Source organism: Penicillium rubens (genome assembly GCF_028828025.1).
Source record: "Penicillium rubens strain IBT 27055 chromosome Unknown utg000001l_segment0_segment0, whole genome shotgun sequence".
NCBI classification, from domain to species: domain Eukaryota; kingdom Fungi; phylum Ascomycota; class Eurotiomycetes; order Eurotiales; family Aspergillaceae; genus Penicillium; species Penicillium rubens.
In genome coordinates this window covers 208489-224833 of record NW_026890599.1, presented here as the reverse complement: position 1 = coordinate 224833, position 16345 = coordinate 208489, and the positions used below count along the sequence as shown (strand labels likewise).

The following is a 16345-nucleotide window of genomic DNA, read 5'->3' as shown; positions in this document are numbered from 1 at the left end:
GTCCGTAGACCCTGGGATTGCCGCGTCTTCCGCTACTAGGGTTCGCTAGACCGCTAGACCAGTCAGCTCTCCAGAGGCGATCTTGGCGGGAGTGGCAGGCGTTAGCTTCATGGCCCCGACTACATCTGTTGGCGGGTAGGTATAATGCACGATCCGGGCTCTGAGTGTCCGTGGTCTATGCGTGGAATTCCCTGGGAGAACTGGCAATCGTCAACCGCGGACCGACTCAATTAGCTCAATCAAAGCTTGCGTAGCTTCAAAGAATTGATGTGCTTTTTATAGTACCTTTGACATACCTGCGAGATAAGCTGCTCACCTCACATAGATCTCGCTACAACACCGACACGTGTACGTCTTAGAGAGGTCCATTATTAATGAAATCCATCATGAGCAGCTCCATGGTGGCCGTCCTTTGCCAAGGGTGAAAGCGATGTCAACCCAATGATAGCCTTGCGGGTCTCTCCCGATTGTTTGCGCCAAGAGAGTCTTAATCAAACGGAGATGTCCACACCCCCACCATCATCCTCCTGAAACGATATATGCCCCAAATTTAATGGCCAATCAATGTCTCTTCCTAATGCCAATTGAACAGGTCTGCTAGGTATGTCTGAACAGCTGTCATATCACCATTTTCCCAGACTACCCTGCCAAGACGCAGGGTTCCCCTCACAAGTCTGATTTGGGGGCAGGGCGCGTCCTCTCGAGACTCCTTGTAAGTGACTTGCTAAAATGTCACAGGATCACGCTAATGCATTGGTGATCAGTTCATGCTCTCGAACGTTTCGATTTAGTTGCAGATCTACCTAGGTACCTATCTCCAGCTTATCACACCCGATCATGATATGTGCCGCCAAGTCAGGCTCGAGACACTAGGATATTGTGCCGCACATATTCCATCCCACAACGTTATGCAAATTGCCTATCACTTCTGGTCAAGCGAAGTCTTTTAATGAAGAACCTGAGATAATCAAGTATGGTGACTCAGGGTTGCGGGATCGATTGTTTTAGCGCTTGCTGGTTCTCGGCCTCTTAAGGGTTGAGAGGTGGAGAGCGCTGGTTGGTATTGACTACTTGCTCGGTTGACAGGTTTAGATATAAGCCTAAGAGATCGTCGATGAGGCATTTTTGCTATTAGATACTTGGGATAGGGCGCAGCACCTGTCCGCCTATGGGATCAGGATGATGTGCATGTGCTGACTTGGTAGACATTTGGCCGCCAGAGCTTGGAAATCAGGCTAGAGCATCTTCGCAAGGTGTCATCTCAAGCATCTCCGACTGTCTGTGATATACTCGCACATATCTATCGCATTTGCTGACTTATAAAACAGACTTCTGGCCTTCAAAGTCCACGAACCGAGCCAAAGATGCATCGACCACAATAGCCTCGCGCTTGACCACGAAAGCTCGCCGAGTTCCGCGACTAGCTACGGCGGCGGCTCGAAGAGGTGCCCGACAGCCTCGGCCTATATTCTGCGCGTTGCGTACACCGGATATATGCACCTTAACTGGGTTACGTCTAGAAACCTCGCGCCCGGTGTTATCGCTACCGCCGTTATATCGGACGAGCTTCGGGGCGCGTCTGCGCTCAGCTTCTGCGTCGATAAGTACAAGCTGGAGGAAGACAAGGGAGACCTTGGTATCTAATAGTGGCCCTAGCGCAGTCCACGACCATCAAATAGCTCTGTTTCTTACAGAGACCGGATAGGGACAGCGACGACGCCTCTGCTGGTTTCTACACGCAGCTGCTACGGGGGTGGGGGGCGGTTTCACTAGGAGACTTGGGATGGCTCCGCGATAAAACCATATATCTGACTTGCGCCCTTTTCGATATCCTTGTATACCCGCAAATTCACGTCGCCCTCGACTACTAGTGTCACTTTCAATTTCCCCGTCGTCTAGGTCTCTCTCGTGATACATATGTTCACGTTTATGGGTCACCAGCATAAAGATGTCACATACGCAGACCGCTACCTTCAACAATACCAGAACAGTTACAGTTACAGTTGCTACTACGACATAGGCAACACCCTTCTAGACGCCGAGTGCTTTGCCGTCCGATTTCTATCATACCTCCGTTCCGTGCGTTCGGATTCTGACAAGGCCATCCTACGATTCGCATACAGGGGGCCCTCCTCGGCACTCATCACCACCACCACCACCGACGACGACGATAAGTCACCGCCGTCATCGTCATCGTCAGGACGGTTCGCTGTGGGTCCCGTTCCCACCGGATCCTTTGGCAATCACCTCGCACCAAATGATCAGTCAAGAGTCAGACTCAGAGAGATACAGCCCGGCAGCTGGGTGCTTCTTTTGGACCAACGGAGCCGTAGTTCAAGCGACGACGAAGACGTATTCCTACGATATTCTTTTATTAGAATCCGTCGAATCTCTGCCGAGATCGCATCCGAGCAACAACAACAAAGATCCGTCCCCGTCCCCGTCCCTAACCTCGTCGAGGTAGTAGGCGGGCTAACAGAGTTCCTGCGCGACACCGTGCTAGGGATCGATATTTCCACGTGCGAGAAACGTGTCGAGGAGGCAGAGAAGGACCGCGCGCAGCGGGTTTCAATTCAAACGGGGAAACGCTGCATCGACATTTACGTCATGGCTGAGAGCAGTGCTAGGGCATTGTTTAACCAGTTACTGTGATATCCCGGTACTAACTATTCCAGCGCATTTGGGATAATAATCTCTAAGCGCGTATCCTTCTACTAAAGAGGGCGCTATTCAAATGGCTCTTTAGCTAGATAGACCCTCTTCTCTATGACGCCCATCCTTCCCATTAATAGGGTACTCAAGGATCGCGGAATAATACTTATAGCCTCTCCTATCAACGCGTTCAAACGTCGAAGGGGCTGTGAAAGGAATAGCCACCAACAGTCGTCTCTACCAGCGACAAAAGAAAGATTAAATTGATTACTATAGTGTAGTGCCCAAAAGATACTTGTTAGGTACCTCAATCGTGGGCGTTCTCATAGTGAATGATTAAGTCGCGGTGAGGTCACTGGGGTCCTTTCAGGGCAAAAAGGGAAAAAAAAAGAGAAAAAGAAAAAGAAAAAAGGGCCAAAAAGGATTGCTGAATCATTCAAATGTTACTTGCGCAGGTGAACGGCCCCGGGGAACTTGAACTTGAACTTCAACTTCATCACCTAATTATATTTCCATTATTTCTTTTCTCTGTTTTCTCTGTTTTCTTATAGGAGTTCATATCCCTTGAAAGCGTGAAGTTCAATCTCCCGCGTCCCCACCATTCCACTTCCTTCCGCTCGATCGCGTCTTAGCCTCCTGCAAACTCTTGAATTGCGCGTACTGGCACAGACTCAGCAGCTTCTGGATATCGCTTTCCAGTCCTTTTCTTCTCATCTCTTTCTCTTTTGTCATCTCTTTATTGACACCGACATTCCTGTATAAAGCCCCTTCATCTCAATTTCCTCAATTCTGCAGTGCCGGGACCTTCTCGGTCGCATGTGTTCGCAATAGCCGGATCACCACTGTCAAGGATGCTGCCTTCTGATCGCGCCACGGTCTCTGGCGTGTAGCCAACCTCTCACCATGTCACGCGCCTCGGCTGGCTTCGCAGACTTCTTCCCCACCGCCCCATCAGTCCTTCAGCAGAAGCGCTTCAAAACAGCGCAGGAACGACGGAAATTACATGTCGAGGGTGATCAAAATTCTGAAAGGGTCCCGGATTGTCCAGTGTCACTTGCTCCGAGCACACCAACAACCATCGATACACCTCTCAAACCCGATACAAACGAGGAGGAAGCTCGCACTTCATCGGTCCCCAACGTACCTGAATTGACCATTTCCGCCAAGGCGAAAAGCGCGGAGGATAAGACTGGGCCACCTGCACCCGCCGCAAATCACGTCCCATCACAAATCGATACACTGACACCGCTCACTAACGCGGAATCATCACCCCCTTGCAAATTAACTAGTCCATCACAGCCAAAGATAGCAGGCGGAGGTTCTCCGGGTACTTCTTCCAGGCCGAACCCTGAAATCACCAAATCTTCCATCACTCCAATCCACACACCTCCGACGCCTCAATCGCAAACCCGACATTTCGAGCTCCGTGTGAGAGGCTGCAAGGTTGTCTATGACCCCGATCTGGACAAGCGGACCTCGTCAAAGGAAAAGCGGAGAAAGCTCGAGTATGTGGACATCGTGAATAATGGCCAATCCGATGCACCGCCCGATCCGCGCCTCGCGATTGCCAATTATACCCGTGGATCCGGCTGCAAGCAGAAAACGAAATACCGACCCGCACCTTACAATTTGAAACCATGGTCATACGACGTGGCAACGAGCATTGGCCCGGGGCCTCCGATCCAGGTCGTGGTGACAGGGTTTGATCCTTTGACCCCGATCGCCCCGATCAGCGCACTTTTCTCGAGCTTTGGAGATGTGGCCGAGATCAAAAACCGCACAGACCCCATCACCGGCCGGTTTCTGGGGATCTGCTCCATCAAATACAAAGATAGCACCTCAGCCCGGGGAAATGGCCCAGCCTCAGCGTCTAGCGCAGCCCGACGTGCGTACTTCGAATGCAAAAAAGAACAACGCATTGGCACACGCAGGATTAGGGTCGAACTGGACCGCGACGGGATTGTCTCAGATCGAATGGCCGCGAAAGCAGTCGAGTCCCAGCGACAGGCTTCCAAAATCAACCTTCCGCCCGCAAGTGAACCGAGACCAGATGTCCAGATCAAGAAAAGCGAACCACCACCGACTGCGCCCAAAGGTCCCTCGGGCAGATCATCCTTGCGGCCGGGGGTCGTTATCCCAGAAGGCCCTAGGGCCGGTGTCCGATCTCCTGTTGTGCAATCATTGGTCGAAGAAACTCCTATCTTGAGTCAGATCAAACGCGATCCATACATTTTCATTGCGCATTGTTACGTCCCGGTTCTCAGCACAACGGTTCCACACTTGAGGAAAAGACTCAGGCTCTTTGCATACAAGCATATTCGTTGTGACAAAACAGGCTACTATATCATCTTCGAGAACTCGCGCCGGGGTGAGGAGGAAACTGAACGCTGCTACCGACTATGCCACATGCAACCATTGTTCACGTATATCATGAATATGGAGAGCCAGCCCTACGGGAATCCGAACTACGAACGAAGTCCCAGCCCTGAACGCCTTCGCACCGAACGACGTGACAAAGCCGAAAAGGATCGGGCCAAAAAAGAAGCCGAATTGGATATCGAAGAAGAGAAAAAGCAGCGGGCGCTTGATTTGGATCCATGTCGAGAGGTATTGTCTATCATCATTCGTGACCTGAGGGACAAGCTTCTTGAGGATGTGAAGTCACGCATAGCTGCTCCAGCTCTTTACGACTATTTGGAACCGAGTAAGCATGCGTCTAGAAGGGAACGGCTGGGTATTTCGGACCCCGAAGGAACAAAACGATCTGTTTTCCAAATCGACAGCACCCCTGGCTCTCGGGGTGAAATGTCTGCCGGGCGAGATCCCCTCAGATCATCAGGTCTGAATGTCCTTGCTCTTCCTCGTATCCGGAAAGCCCATGGTCTTGACCATGCAGGTGCTGCTTTCCTAGACGAACGGCGCAGGCAACCACTACGAAAGAAAGAAGTCCGACCCTTGTATCATCGCTTGCAGCAGTTGCACGACGATGAAGATTCGGACGACGAGCAGCGCACTCCTGCTACTCAGGATGCCGATGACCGAGAGAGTCGACCCCCTAGTCGCGCCAGTTCAACGTCGTCAGAGTTTGAACGGGATGGGGGGTACCGGTCAGACGATCAAGAGGAAGAGGGCAGCGCTCAAGTTATGGACGATTTGGATGCCACAAATGAAATCAGCGATCTTTCTCATGAACTTCAGGTGTCCCCGACAGGCAAGAGAAAGCGACTGACCGAAGATGACGAAGCACGAAAGCGGCAGCGGCAGGAGGATGAGCTATTTGGCATTGACTCGGAAACGGCCAAGCATGAAGATCTGGCCAAGGATCTGAAGACGCCCGCGGCTATTGGCGATGATCTCGCAGAGAACGGTGACGAATTAGCAACGCACGATCAACCCGCAGAACAATTCACCGAGCATGTCACTCACAAACATCCCGAGGGGGATGATGTTTCCGTCAGCGAAACGTGGCAGGCCGAACCTATTGATGAGCCGAGAACAGAGATTGAATGGGGTGTTTCCAAGGATGAGCCCCGCGCCACGGTGGAAGATGATGAAAACATTGTGCTTGATTTGGATGGTTGGCAACACCTGGTCAAGGATGATGAAGATCTACAATTTTTGCGAGAAGTCCTAGTGGATCAGTCAGAATCCATTATCCAAAATCTTGCTGCATGGGGTTGGAAACAGAAGGAGATCAAAGCTCTAAATGGCCTGGAAACTGGCACGACCCATGACGCTATCAGTATCCCTGGTTATTATGTGCCAAACACCACAGGTGCTGCGCGGACGGAAGGTCGAAAAAGGATTCTTGAGGCAGAAAAGTCCAAATATCTGCCCCATCGTATCAAGGTTCAGAAGGCTCGGGAGGAGCGTGAAGCGAATGCCAAGGCAGACCCCCAGGCAGCAGCAGCAGAAGCTGCCAGGATTGCCGCCGCCAAAACAATATCAAAGTCGACGTCCCGGTCAACCCGAGTCAACAACCGCCGGCTCATTGCAGACATCAATGCGCAAAAACAGGCCCTTCCCACTGCGAACGGCGAAGGAGACGTTCTTCGATTTAATCAGCTCAAAAAACGCAAGAAACCTGTGCGCTTCGCTCGCTCTGCTATTCACAATTGGGGGTTGTATGCTGAGGAAAACATCACTGCGAATGATATGATCATCGAGTATGTTGGCGAAAAAGTGCGTCAGCAGGTCGCCGATATGAGAGAAAGACGATACCTGAAGAGCGGGATCGGCAGCAGCTATCTATTCCGAATCGATGAGAACACCGTCATCGATGCCACAAAGAGAGGAGGAATTGCGCGATTCATCAATCACAGCTGTACGCCCAACTGCACTGCTAAAATCATCAAGGTTGATGGCAGCAAACGGATTGTGATTTATGCGCTCAGGGATATCGAAAGAGGTTTGTGAACCGCGCTCTCTTTGCAAGTAAACACTGGCTAATAAAATTTATCAGATGAGGAGTTAACTTACGACTACAAATTCGAAAGAGAGTGGGACAGCGATGACCGAATCCCCTGCCTCTGTGGTTCAACGGGCTGCAAAGGATTCCTCAATTAAGCCCACCTCCCGAGATCTATCTAGCTGACTCTTTGGGAGGCATATTGACTCCCTTCTACCGGATGGCGTTGAATCAGGCTGGCGTTTTCAGCGTGGGAGCATTGACGCATTTATCAATGGCAATCGTGATTTCATAAACTACCAACTCTCTTGTACAATATACCAATTCCAAAAGAATTTCGCCTGTTTCCGGTTCAAGTCGTGGCCCGGAGCAAAGTCCTTTTTAGAAACCAATGTGAGAGCGTAGATGTGTCATATTCCAAAGAACTCGACTCGAGTGTCTGATAACCCTAGTGCACTGCATAGGGTCCTCTTTCGAAGAAAGGAAAGGAAAGGAGAGACTGAGAGACTGGTTCTCAAAGACCGGTTCCTAGCCCTTGGGTATCGATTTGCGAAGCAATTTGGGAGAAGAGCGCGTGTGGGATTGTGTGTTATTCAGACTGGAAAGATTGTAGCAATTAGCAAAACGAATAAGGTCAAAACAAAAAGATAATATGTATTTCTCACCAAGGTGGCTTGGAAGCAGGAAGTTCGCAATTCCTTCCTTAATCATATATGAATGACCGCAGTTCCCACAGGTCAATTTCCCTTCTGTGACCTGCGTCTCAAGTAGCAACCGGTGCAAGTCCCTCAATGTCTGCTCATTCTCGAGAGCATCGCCCTCGGGTTTCGAATCCGGAAGACTTGGGAATCCCAGCTGAGATTGCAAATGTCAGATTATTTGTAATTGTCGGTGAATTACCTAGGTACCCGGGTTTGGATCTTCATACCTCGTTGGAAATGGTGCGCAGGGCTTCCCAGTCAATTCGGGGAAGGATGTTGCGGATGAATTCGGGCTGGAAATCCAATTCTTGTTGCTCGAGCTCGGCATCCTGGAAATGTAACGGGAATGATGCCGGTGATGTCTTGCATTCCTTCACGGCGCATGTCACGAAATTGGCGGTGATCACTTTCATTGTGGTGGTTTCGGGGTGATTCTTGATGAATTATCGACGGGAAGGTTTTGAGAATGCTGCTCGAGTGGGTAGATATTGATTTAGGTCTAGACAGGAGACCAATTTAAAGGATAATGAACAACGTCGGTGGTCCCTCCGAGGGAGAAAAAAATAAGAGCCCCACGGCTTATCAGATATCATGTGATCGATATGGATACCCTGACTACTACCCCAGCCCATACCAGTTGACGTTTACCTGGAAACCTATATACATATGTACACGGTATCTTACAGAGGTTTCTAGTTCAAACTGGAAGTTTTGATTAGCTTTGATTAGCCCTGATTAGCTAGTATTCAGTTCAGGTCCTTCAAGGCCGATTATCTGATCTGGACATCCACCAGATCTAGATTGTCAATGTCATAGTCGCCAAGAGATGAATCGGGGTCGAGTTTATCCCCGTCAAACAACAGGAAGATATCACGGTCCACAGAAATATTTTGTTTATTCCGAAACGCAGATATGAGCCGAGAGATCAGGGTCGTTTGTCTTGCTTTGATTCTGAAATCGTCGTATCCAGGACTCCTCAGAATAAGTTTCATCGGCTCACCCTGGTCATCTTCTGGGGATTGTGACTTTGTAGGGGGGTTATCATTATCAGGCGAAGAAATTCGCTGATTGACCGGAAGAGGTAAATCGGTAACCGCTTCCATATGTACGCGCAGCTCTTTCTGGTCTGCAAAGGAATCATCATCAATGCCAGGGATCGCCGCAGAGTTTTTCCCTGTTTCTATGCCTAGAGTTCTGCAAGTCGTCACGTCGAATAGACGTCGGCCCTTCCAGGTCAGGTAAATGGATGCCTGTATATGAGGTTCAAAATTTTGGCGATTGCACCATGCCAACCGCACATCCCTTAGTCGCTGTGACATTTTTCGATGGACGAGTAATGGTTTGGTGTTTGCAATTTCAGATGTGATCATGATTTGGACAACCGGGTCATCCGCTGGAACTTCTGGCGGTTGAATGGGCTGAGCAGGTTGAACAGGTCGAGGGCTTCGAGTTTCCGAGTCATCGGCTAGGACAATCACTGGTCGAACAGGCAGAGCGCCTAGTGGTTCCGGACCACGGGGTTTCTGTGGTGACGGAGACGAGTGGTTTTCTGGGAAGTCACTTTTGGTTGTCTCGCGTTGTTTCATTGAACTGACTGGCTCGAGCGAGGAATCATGCGAGGAAGCCGAGATATCTTGTGCCTCTGATAGCACAATTTTATCGCTATCAACATCACGGGTCACATCCTGCGCCAGACTGCTATCGCTGCGCTCTTTCCCCTTTTCCCTAGAAAGCCGGCGCCGCTTTTTTTGCTTCGGGTCTTCGGTATCTTTGGTGTCTTCGGTATGTTCTGGGATTTCTGGTGATTTCGGCTTCTGGTGTGCTTCACGGCTCGCAGCAATGATATCAGAGTACGTTTGTTCTGAGCGCCGATAGAAATCAGTGCTGGCTTCCCCCGTATTCTTGATTGCCCACGAGGGCTTTTTGAAAAAGCTCATGACTCGGAGCCGGAATCGGTCAGGTTAAAAATCCAAGTATAGTAGGATGACCGAATGGATTTTAGAAGTGGCCCGACAGGCACCTGATTATAATCAGTGATATGTTAGTGAGGCAGTAAAATGTGCGACATGAGGACCTGGGCATAAGCCATACAATTGGCAGCTAAGGTGGAAGGAGAATGTATTGCATCTTCTAGACTTGGGATAGATACAGTGGGACCTCAGATGACACCGTCTTTATTACCGCCCATTAAAAATGTACTAGCGCGCTTTCTAACCAGTGTAAGATTTGTCAATATAAGACACCTCTCCTCTTGGTTTCTTACCAATTGACCTCCAGATAGCTATGACTAACTCGTATCTTCTAATATCCAACTTTTTCAGTAGTTTTCAAGGCCGCTTCCAAGTTATAAAAGGTATAGTATTTTTATGACTGGCAATACCGGCAGAATATAATGGCGGTGTCCGATTTCCCTCTGAAAACTTATCAGGAGATCCCGCCCCGCTTGCGATAGTTCATCTCCCTCACCGCCTTCCTGGTATCTCACTTGCGAATGCTTCATCCCTCCGCCTACTTCAAAACACATCTCAACCAGGTATGTCTCCCCATTTCTACTTGAACTTTTCTCTGGCTGACATTTGATAAATTTTAGACCATACTATCGATATGGAGAACGCCCCAGCCTCCGAAGGGAAAGATCCCTCTCTCTTTTTGAGTGAGATCATCGGCGCGCCGGTGATCGTGAAGCTGAATTCCGGAGTGGTATACAAGGGTACGGGCTCTTCTTATAATTCCCACTGGCTTCACGTCTAATGCGCCTATAGGTGAATTGCAATCGGTTGATGGCTACATGAACATTGCCCTCGAGAAGACGGAGGAATATGTGAACGGAAAACTACGACGAAACTACGGGGATGCTTTCGTGCGCGGAAATAATGGTTTGTTGACCCCTTCTTGTATTCCAATCCCATCAGGGCCGCGACGGATTTCTGACCGGAACCTACAGTACTGTACATCTCTTCCAGTTGATCCGAGAATACACTGTTCGATGTTATTGATTGCGCCCACCTACGAGAACCTGCAGGTGGATAAGAAAGACACTCTTTGAGTGTAATCGCAATGATTTGGAAACTTCTAGCTAGGAGGACAGAATACAAGCCTGGTTGGGATTGACCAACACTTCTCATGAGACTGTTGACCAGACTCGCGAGCCTGGGGTTATGGAGGCTACGTGCCTGGGGGTTACTTTTCTATCTTGCTTTGTATGAGCTCAACATTGGAGCTCTTAACTATAAGCCCATCAACTGTTGCCCAGGCTGCTTGGTAATATTTTCTTGTGATGCGGCAATGTGCCATTGGCCTCGTGTTTTAATGCAAAGTACAGTCACACAGTAATACATGACATTTTACCCTGCGATGACTTAGTTATCCTACCTATATACATAGATATGTACGTTGAAGGTTCGTTCCTGGAAAGGTTGTACTATATTCTACCCTCCGCCGAAGATCCCCGGGGCCATAGGCATTGATTAAGTAAGCTGTCCCAAGTCCCCGCGGCACTTAAGGTTCTTTCCTCGCGCCTCTCCCAGGACTTACAGAACTTTTGACCGTCATCTACGAAGATGTTACAGGCAATCAAGTTCAGCAAGGGCAACCTTGAGATCCTGGATCAGTTACAACTTCCCTTCGTCGAAGAATATATTCCCATTCGGACTACAGAAGATGGATGGCACGCCATCAAAGATATGAAAGTTCGAGGGGCACCTGCTATTGCTATCGTCGCAATGCTTGCCCTCGCCGCGGAACTAACCTCTGCTGTGGATAGTGACAAGCTCTCACAATCACCAGAAGAGGTGTGCCAATATATCACAGAGAAGCTTGCTTATCTGGTGACGAGTAGGCCAACTGCCGTCAATCTCGCTGATGCTGCGCGCAAACTGGAGGCCGTGGTGACCGATTGCACGAAAGCACCGGGTTCTACCGGCCATGAAGTCGCGACAGCATTTATTAAGGCGGCAGAAGATATGATGGGGAAGGACCTTGAGGATAACAAGAGAATTGGACACAATGGCGCAGAATGGATCGCCATTCATGCAGCCAAGGGGAATTCAGAAGTTGCTGTGTTGACTCACTGCAACACTGGGTAGGGCTGATTCATTGCATTATCCGTTATCCGTCGTATGTTGTCACTAACCCTAAATCACTAGCTCTCTCGCCACTTCTGGATATGGAACCGCATTGGGTGTGGTTCGTTCACTGGCCGAAAAGAACACCCTACGTCACGCTTATTGCACAGAGACTAGGCCCTACAACCAGGGGTCTCGCCTTACAGCCTTCGAGTTGGTTCACGACAAAATTCCAGCTACGCTCATCACGGATTCTATGGCAGCCGCTTTGCTCGCAGATACCAAAGTGGGAGTGAATGCAATTGTGGTGGGAGCTGATAGGGTAGCAGCCAATGGTGACACGGCCAACAAAATCGGCACATATGCCCTGGCTGTCTTGGCAAAGTACCATGGTGTCAAGTTCCTCGTTGCAGCGCCACGCACGACAATCGATATGGCCACAGCATCAGGGAAGGACATTGTCATTGAGCAACGTGCAGCATCCGAGGTGACCAGCATCAAAGGTCCCCGTGCGGGTTCTGAGGCCACCGATCAGATTGCGATTGAGACCGTGAAAATTGCCGCGCCTGGGATCAATGTCTGGAACCCCGCATTTGACATTACTCCTGCGAGTCTGATAGATGGGATTATCACAGAGGTTGGAGTTGTAGAGAAGGGAGCCGATGAGAAGTATCACTTGGGTGGACTATTCGATGGCTCTACTTTTTGATCATGATCTGTGCATGGTTGACGAGGGTCTGTTTTATCGACAGATGTAGACTCCGCTGCAGCAGTACCCTGCTTTTCGAAAGATGCCAAGAGTTCATCAACTTGGCTTTCAATTGCGTTGAGTTGATTTTCCAGGGCCGAGGCAGTCATTTCACCCCTAGAATGATGTAAATATCATGAATTCACATTATGTAAACTATAAGTGGACTCACGTACTTTGCAAGATCTGCGAGTGCCTATATCATAAGTTAGCTGTGGTGCTAGAGGGGAGGGGATGTAAGAGGGATAACGCTGCCTAGCAGCATAGTTTAAGGAAATAGATGCCCGTCCTGGCTGACGAGGGAGGGGGACTTACTTTCGACAGATCAAAGTCTGCATCCGGTCCGGACATGATGAGTGTTCGTGGTTTATTGCTGAGTACGAGGGAGTTTCGAAGACAAGATTGTCCGCAGGATGCGGGATGAGGCCCTCGACACGATTAGTCAGCCCGAACCCGAGATAGATTTCCCCGATAAGAGAAGAGAAAAAAAAAACCTCTTCACTATTATCACCATCTACATCTCGTCATCATGGGTGTTCAGAAGAAGACTCGCAAGTTTGCGCTAGCCAAGAGGGCCATTTCCATGCGCGATAATCGCCTGTTCGTCCCAATCACGAAGCGCAGTTCTGTTGCGCTTTGCTAACATCGGTTATAGGAAGCAAAACCAAGATAAGACAGAGAAAGGCAAAGAGGCAAAGAAGGATGATCTCGTCAGAGAGGCGTAAGTACACCATATACGTACTACCGAAAGAATCGTACTGATAAGTTCGTTTCTAGCCCCCAAGCTCCCTCGTCAATGTTCTTCCAGTTCAACACGGCCCTTGCCCCCCCATACTCCGTGCTGGTTGATACCAATTTCATCTCCCACACCATTCAGCACAAGCTCGAGGTAATTCCGACCATGCTCGATTGCCTGTACGCCAAATGTATCCCTATCGTCACCGACTGCGTCCTTGCCGAGTTGGAGAAGCTTGGCCCGAAATACCGACTTGCTCTACGTGTAGCCAAGGACCCCCGGTTTGAGCGAGTCAAGTGCGACCACAAGGGAACATATGCCGATGACTGTCTGGTCGACCGAGTCATTAAGCACCGTGTCTACATTATCGCCACAAACGATCGTGATCTCAAGAGACGTATTCGGTATGTAACCTACATTTTGACCCCATTTCGCTCCAGCAGCCAAATTTCTAACAACACAATAGCAAAATTCCAGGAGCACCCATCATGAGTGTCGCTCGCGGCAAATATGTGATTGAACGACTTCCCGATGCCCCCGAAAAATGAGCGACTTGAGCGATTTATCCCAGTCGCCTATCGCTGTTGCGACCATCCACATGATACCCACAAAAATATCCGTTTCTTTCTTTGCCAGAAAGGTGTAAAACAACATATCAGACAATTTTCGCCTTCAGACACCGGGCAAGCAACCGACCACAACACGCAAGACCGAATGACCAATTTATGCTGTCAATCGCCCGTATCCGATCAAACAAAATGACTGCACTGAGGACCAGCAGCGTCACTCCTCCCAGGGCTGGTTCTAGAACTTTAAACCTATGTGCCAATGGAATGAATCATTTGAAGGACCCGGGGCTTCTCAGGCAAGGTTATACAATGGCACATTTATGTCTTCTCCGTCTATGATGACCACAATGCAAATGTTTTGTAATTTACAAAGACGCATGGATGTCAAATCCCTAGCTGATTACGGCCATTGATCCGAGGGCTCGTGAGCCGTGCGGTCTTTGCGAAGCACGTAGTGCATTGGCTTGCAATGTATATTGTTATTTGTTAAGCATACGTTTCTATCAATCGATGAACCGCATGCCGGACAAGACGAGTGCTGGCAAAGCTCTGTATAATCTTTTGTCGCGACATCATTATGTGTAGTGGTGGTAAATCCGCGAGTAGTGAGCTGGAATCAACCAAGTCATCACCAGGAGCTGCGATATCGACGAGCTGCTTCAGTATTCGTAAAGAGTACAGTCCAGCTTGCATTTGGGCAAGAAGGTGAATGTCCGCCCATTTAGTACTTTGCGCCATATACCCATTTGTAAGAAAACTCTCTAATTCCTTTGCACTAGGAACTGTGGTTGTGCCGGATCCATCACGATAGATATCGGAAAGAACAAACAAAAACCAGAAGCTCTCCGCTGCCAGGCCATCGTCAAAGGTAGAATGTGCAACGGCGAGACGTCTTCGGAGGAGTTCCAGGCCAGAGGTCACGGTCTTTGTTCCGCTTAAAGCGATCTCCTCGGCCACGATCCTTCCACCTCTGCGAACGAATTCATGGACAACCGGGAAGCGTTTGGAAGCAGGACGGGAAATGTTGAAAAAAGAGTACCCAAGAGACCTATATGTTCGGCCTTGTTCCCAGGCACATCGCCTGGAAGAGTCTTCGTTCAGAATGCCGAGATAGACGTGCGGCTGTTCATCCACGCAGTATATATCAGGAAGTTCGTACTGCCAAAATAACTCTGATACCCTCGGATCCAATGATTGCATGGACTGCGCTGCTTCACGTATCACCTCATTATCGGCGGTCTCGTGTTGATACTCTCGAAGAAACTCCAGGTAATCCGAGGAAAGCTGAGTCGCCTTACTGCTCTCCTTAGATATCCGGGCAAGTTCAGCAAAACGCAGGTGAGCATTTCTTTGCAATTCGTAAGCAAACCACTGAATGCTTGGAATCCCCAACCGGCCAGAGAGCGAATGAGGACAGATTCTCAGCCCCCGGATATCTGGCTGGGCCGGATCCCAGACACCCGAGGACGTTTGCACCGAGTCTAAAAACAAGACTGCGCCGTGCTGGCCAAGGTCGTGAAGCAGGAGATCCGAATCATCTGTCAACACTGCACAGCCGGTAAGTTTTGCCACACGGGCACACTCGACATCAGCTTCTCCCGGCACCATGACGGTGATGTCGGCCCAGGGGTAATCAGTATCTGCGACAAGACAGCTGATATCATCGTCAACCTCTTTCCGAATCTGTTCCTTGTTCCACCGGCTGCGCAAGTCCTCAAAGACCGCCGATACCATGAAAGGATTCTCTGGAAGACCTTTCCGTCGCTGAGGCAAGCCCCGACTGCACCAGACCTGCCCTCGTTTAGTCGGGATCACATCGCGACATTTGGGCGCCGCAGGCAGAGACAGGTTCCGACGAGCCAATTCCAGTCGATGTCGTGACTTTTCAATTCTGGAAAAGCGGACTTCTCGCTTGGAGATAGGCAGGGCACCATCGAAGCAAATCTTATGTCTAAAGAACAGAGAGAGAAAGGAAAATGATAATCAGACGATAGCTGTGTTTCAGACTAGTGCGAGGGCTTACATTTTAACACCCAGTCTGGTTAATTCGAGAAGGAGGCTGCTCACCCCACGACTGATCTCGTCGCAGGTTGGCTGGTAATCAAGGACATCGCTGTTTGGGTCCATCCAGCCTAGGAGTCGACGGTAGACATGATATACTAGACTGGGTCCGTCAATGACAACGGCTTGGACTTGTGGAAGTCCTGAATCGTTTGCCCTCCCATCTAACAAGACACTTTCGGCATATGGGAGCAGGTGCCGGGTTAAGTGAGGGATCCCCATAGCCAAATGCGTGTTAAAGCCCTTCTGGTTGTGGGTTGTGGATTATTTTCTTAGGGGGAAAAAAATCGTATTAGTCAGGGATGATGAGGCGGCGGGAACTTTGGGTATTTCTCGTCTCTCTTTAAAATTGAAACATATCAATGGACTTAGAAGCTGCCGAGAAAGAAAAGAAGATGGCATCGAG

At 49.6% G+C, this 16345-nt stretch overlaps 10 protein-coding genes across 10 annotated transcripts; 5 read left to right on the top strand and 5 right to left on the bottom strand.

The window, feature by feature from the left end:
- Positions 1–45: 45 nt before the first annotated feature.
- Positions 46–369, bottom strand: N7525_000092 (uncharacterized protein; the record flags this gene model as incomplete). Its single annotated transcript, XM_061211469.1, has 2 exons — positions 46–175; positions 317–369. The coding sequence occupies 2 exons, from the start codon at positions 367–369 to the stop codon at positions 46–48; spliced, it is 183 nt and encodes a 60-aa protein (XP_061070695.1).
- Positions 370–1929: 1560 nt separating this feature from the next.
- Positions 1930–2652, top strand: N7525_000091 (uncharacterized protein; the record flags this gene model as incomplete). Its single annotated transcript, XM_061211468.1, has 1 exon — positions 1930–2652. The coding sequence occupies one exon, from the start codon at positions 1930–1932 to the stop codon at positions 2650–2652; it is 723 nt and encodes a 240-aa protein (XP_061070694.1).
- A 903-nt stretch (positions 2653–3555) lies between these two features.
- set1 (histone methyltransferase SET1) lies at positions 3556–7218 on the top strand (the record flags this gene model as incomplete). The annotated part of the gene is made up of 2 exons (XM_002560038.2): positions 3556–7060; positions 7115–7218. The coding sequence occupies 2 exons, from the start codon at positions 3556–3558 to the stop codon at positions 7216–7218; spliced, it is 3609 nt and encodes a 1202-aa protein (XP_002560084.2).
- A 435-nt stretch (positions 7219–7653) lies between these two features.
- N7525_000089 (RNA methylation protein TRM112) lies at positions 7654–8174 on the bottom strand (the record flags this gene model as incomplete). The annotated part of the gene is made up of 3 exons (XM_002560037.1): positions 7654–7658; positions 7726–7915; positions 7989–8174. The coding sequence occupies 3 exons, from the start codon at positions 8172–8174 to the stop codon at positions 7654–7656; spliced, it is 381 nt and encodes a 126-aa protein (XP_002560083.1).
- A 357-nt stretch (positions 8175–8531) lies between these two features.
- Positions 8532–9698, bottom strand: N7525_000088 (small ubiquitin-related modifier domain-containing protein; the record flags this gene model as incomplete). The annotated part of the gene is made up of 1 exon (XM_002560036.1): positions 8532–9698. One exon carries the CDS (start codon positions 9696–9698, stop codon positions 8532–8534), a length of 1167 nt encoding a protein of 388 aa, XP_002560082.1.
- A 667-nt stretch (positions 9699–10365) lies between these two features.
- N7525_000087 (U4/U6-U5 snRNP complex subunit LSM6) lies at positions 10366–10728 on the top strand (the record flags this gene model as incomplete). Its single annotated transcript, XM_061211467.1, has 3 exons — positions 10366–10471; positions 10524–10637; positions 10706–10728. The coding sequence occupies 3 exons, from the start codon at positions 10366–10368 to the stop codon at positions 10726–10728; spliced, it is 243 nt and encodes an 80-aa protein (XP_061070693.1).
- A 593-nt stretch (positions 10729–11321) lies between these two features.
- N7525_000086 (S-methyl-5-thioribose-1-phosphate isomerase) lies at positions 11322–12534 on the top strand (the record flags this gene model as incomplete). The annotated part of the gene is made up of 2 exons (XM_002560034.1): positions 11322–11842; positions 11907–12534. 2 exons carry the CDS (start codon positions 11322–11324, stop codon positions 12532–12534), a joined length of 1149 nt encoding a protein of 382 aa, XP_002560080.1.
- N7525_000085 (uncharacterized protein) lies at positions 12498–12924 on the bottom strand (the record flags this gene model as incomplete). Its single annotated transcript, XM_061211466.1, has 3 exons — positions 12498–12690; positions 12750–12769; positions 12889–12924. 3 exons carry the CDS (start codon positions 12922–12924, stop codon positions 12498–12500), a joined length of 249 nt encoding a protein of 82 aa, XP_061070692.1.
- Positions 12925–13102: 178 nt separating this feature from the next.
- N7525_000084 (rRNA-processing FCF1 family protein) lies at positions 13103–13857 on the top strand (the record flags this gene model as incomplete). The annotated part of the gene is made up of 4 exons (XM_002560033.1): positions 13103–13173; positions 13229–13294; positions 13351–13713; positions 13776–13857. 4 exons carry the CDS (start codon positions 13103–13105, stop codon positions 13855–13857), a joined length of 582 nt encoding a protein of 193 aa, XP_002560079.1.
- A 507-nt stretch (positions 13858–14364) lies between these two features.
- N7525_000083 (PIN and XPG domain-containing protein) lies at positions 14365–16161 on the bottom strand (the record flags this gene model as incomplete). The annotated part of the gene is made up of 2 exons (XM_002560032.1): positions 14365–15829; positions 15902–16161. 2 exons carry the CDS (start codon positions 16159–16161, stop codon positions 14365–14367), a joined length of 1725 nt encoding a protein of 574 aa, XP_002560078.1.
- Positions 16162–16345: the final 184 nt, after the last annotated feature.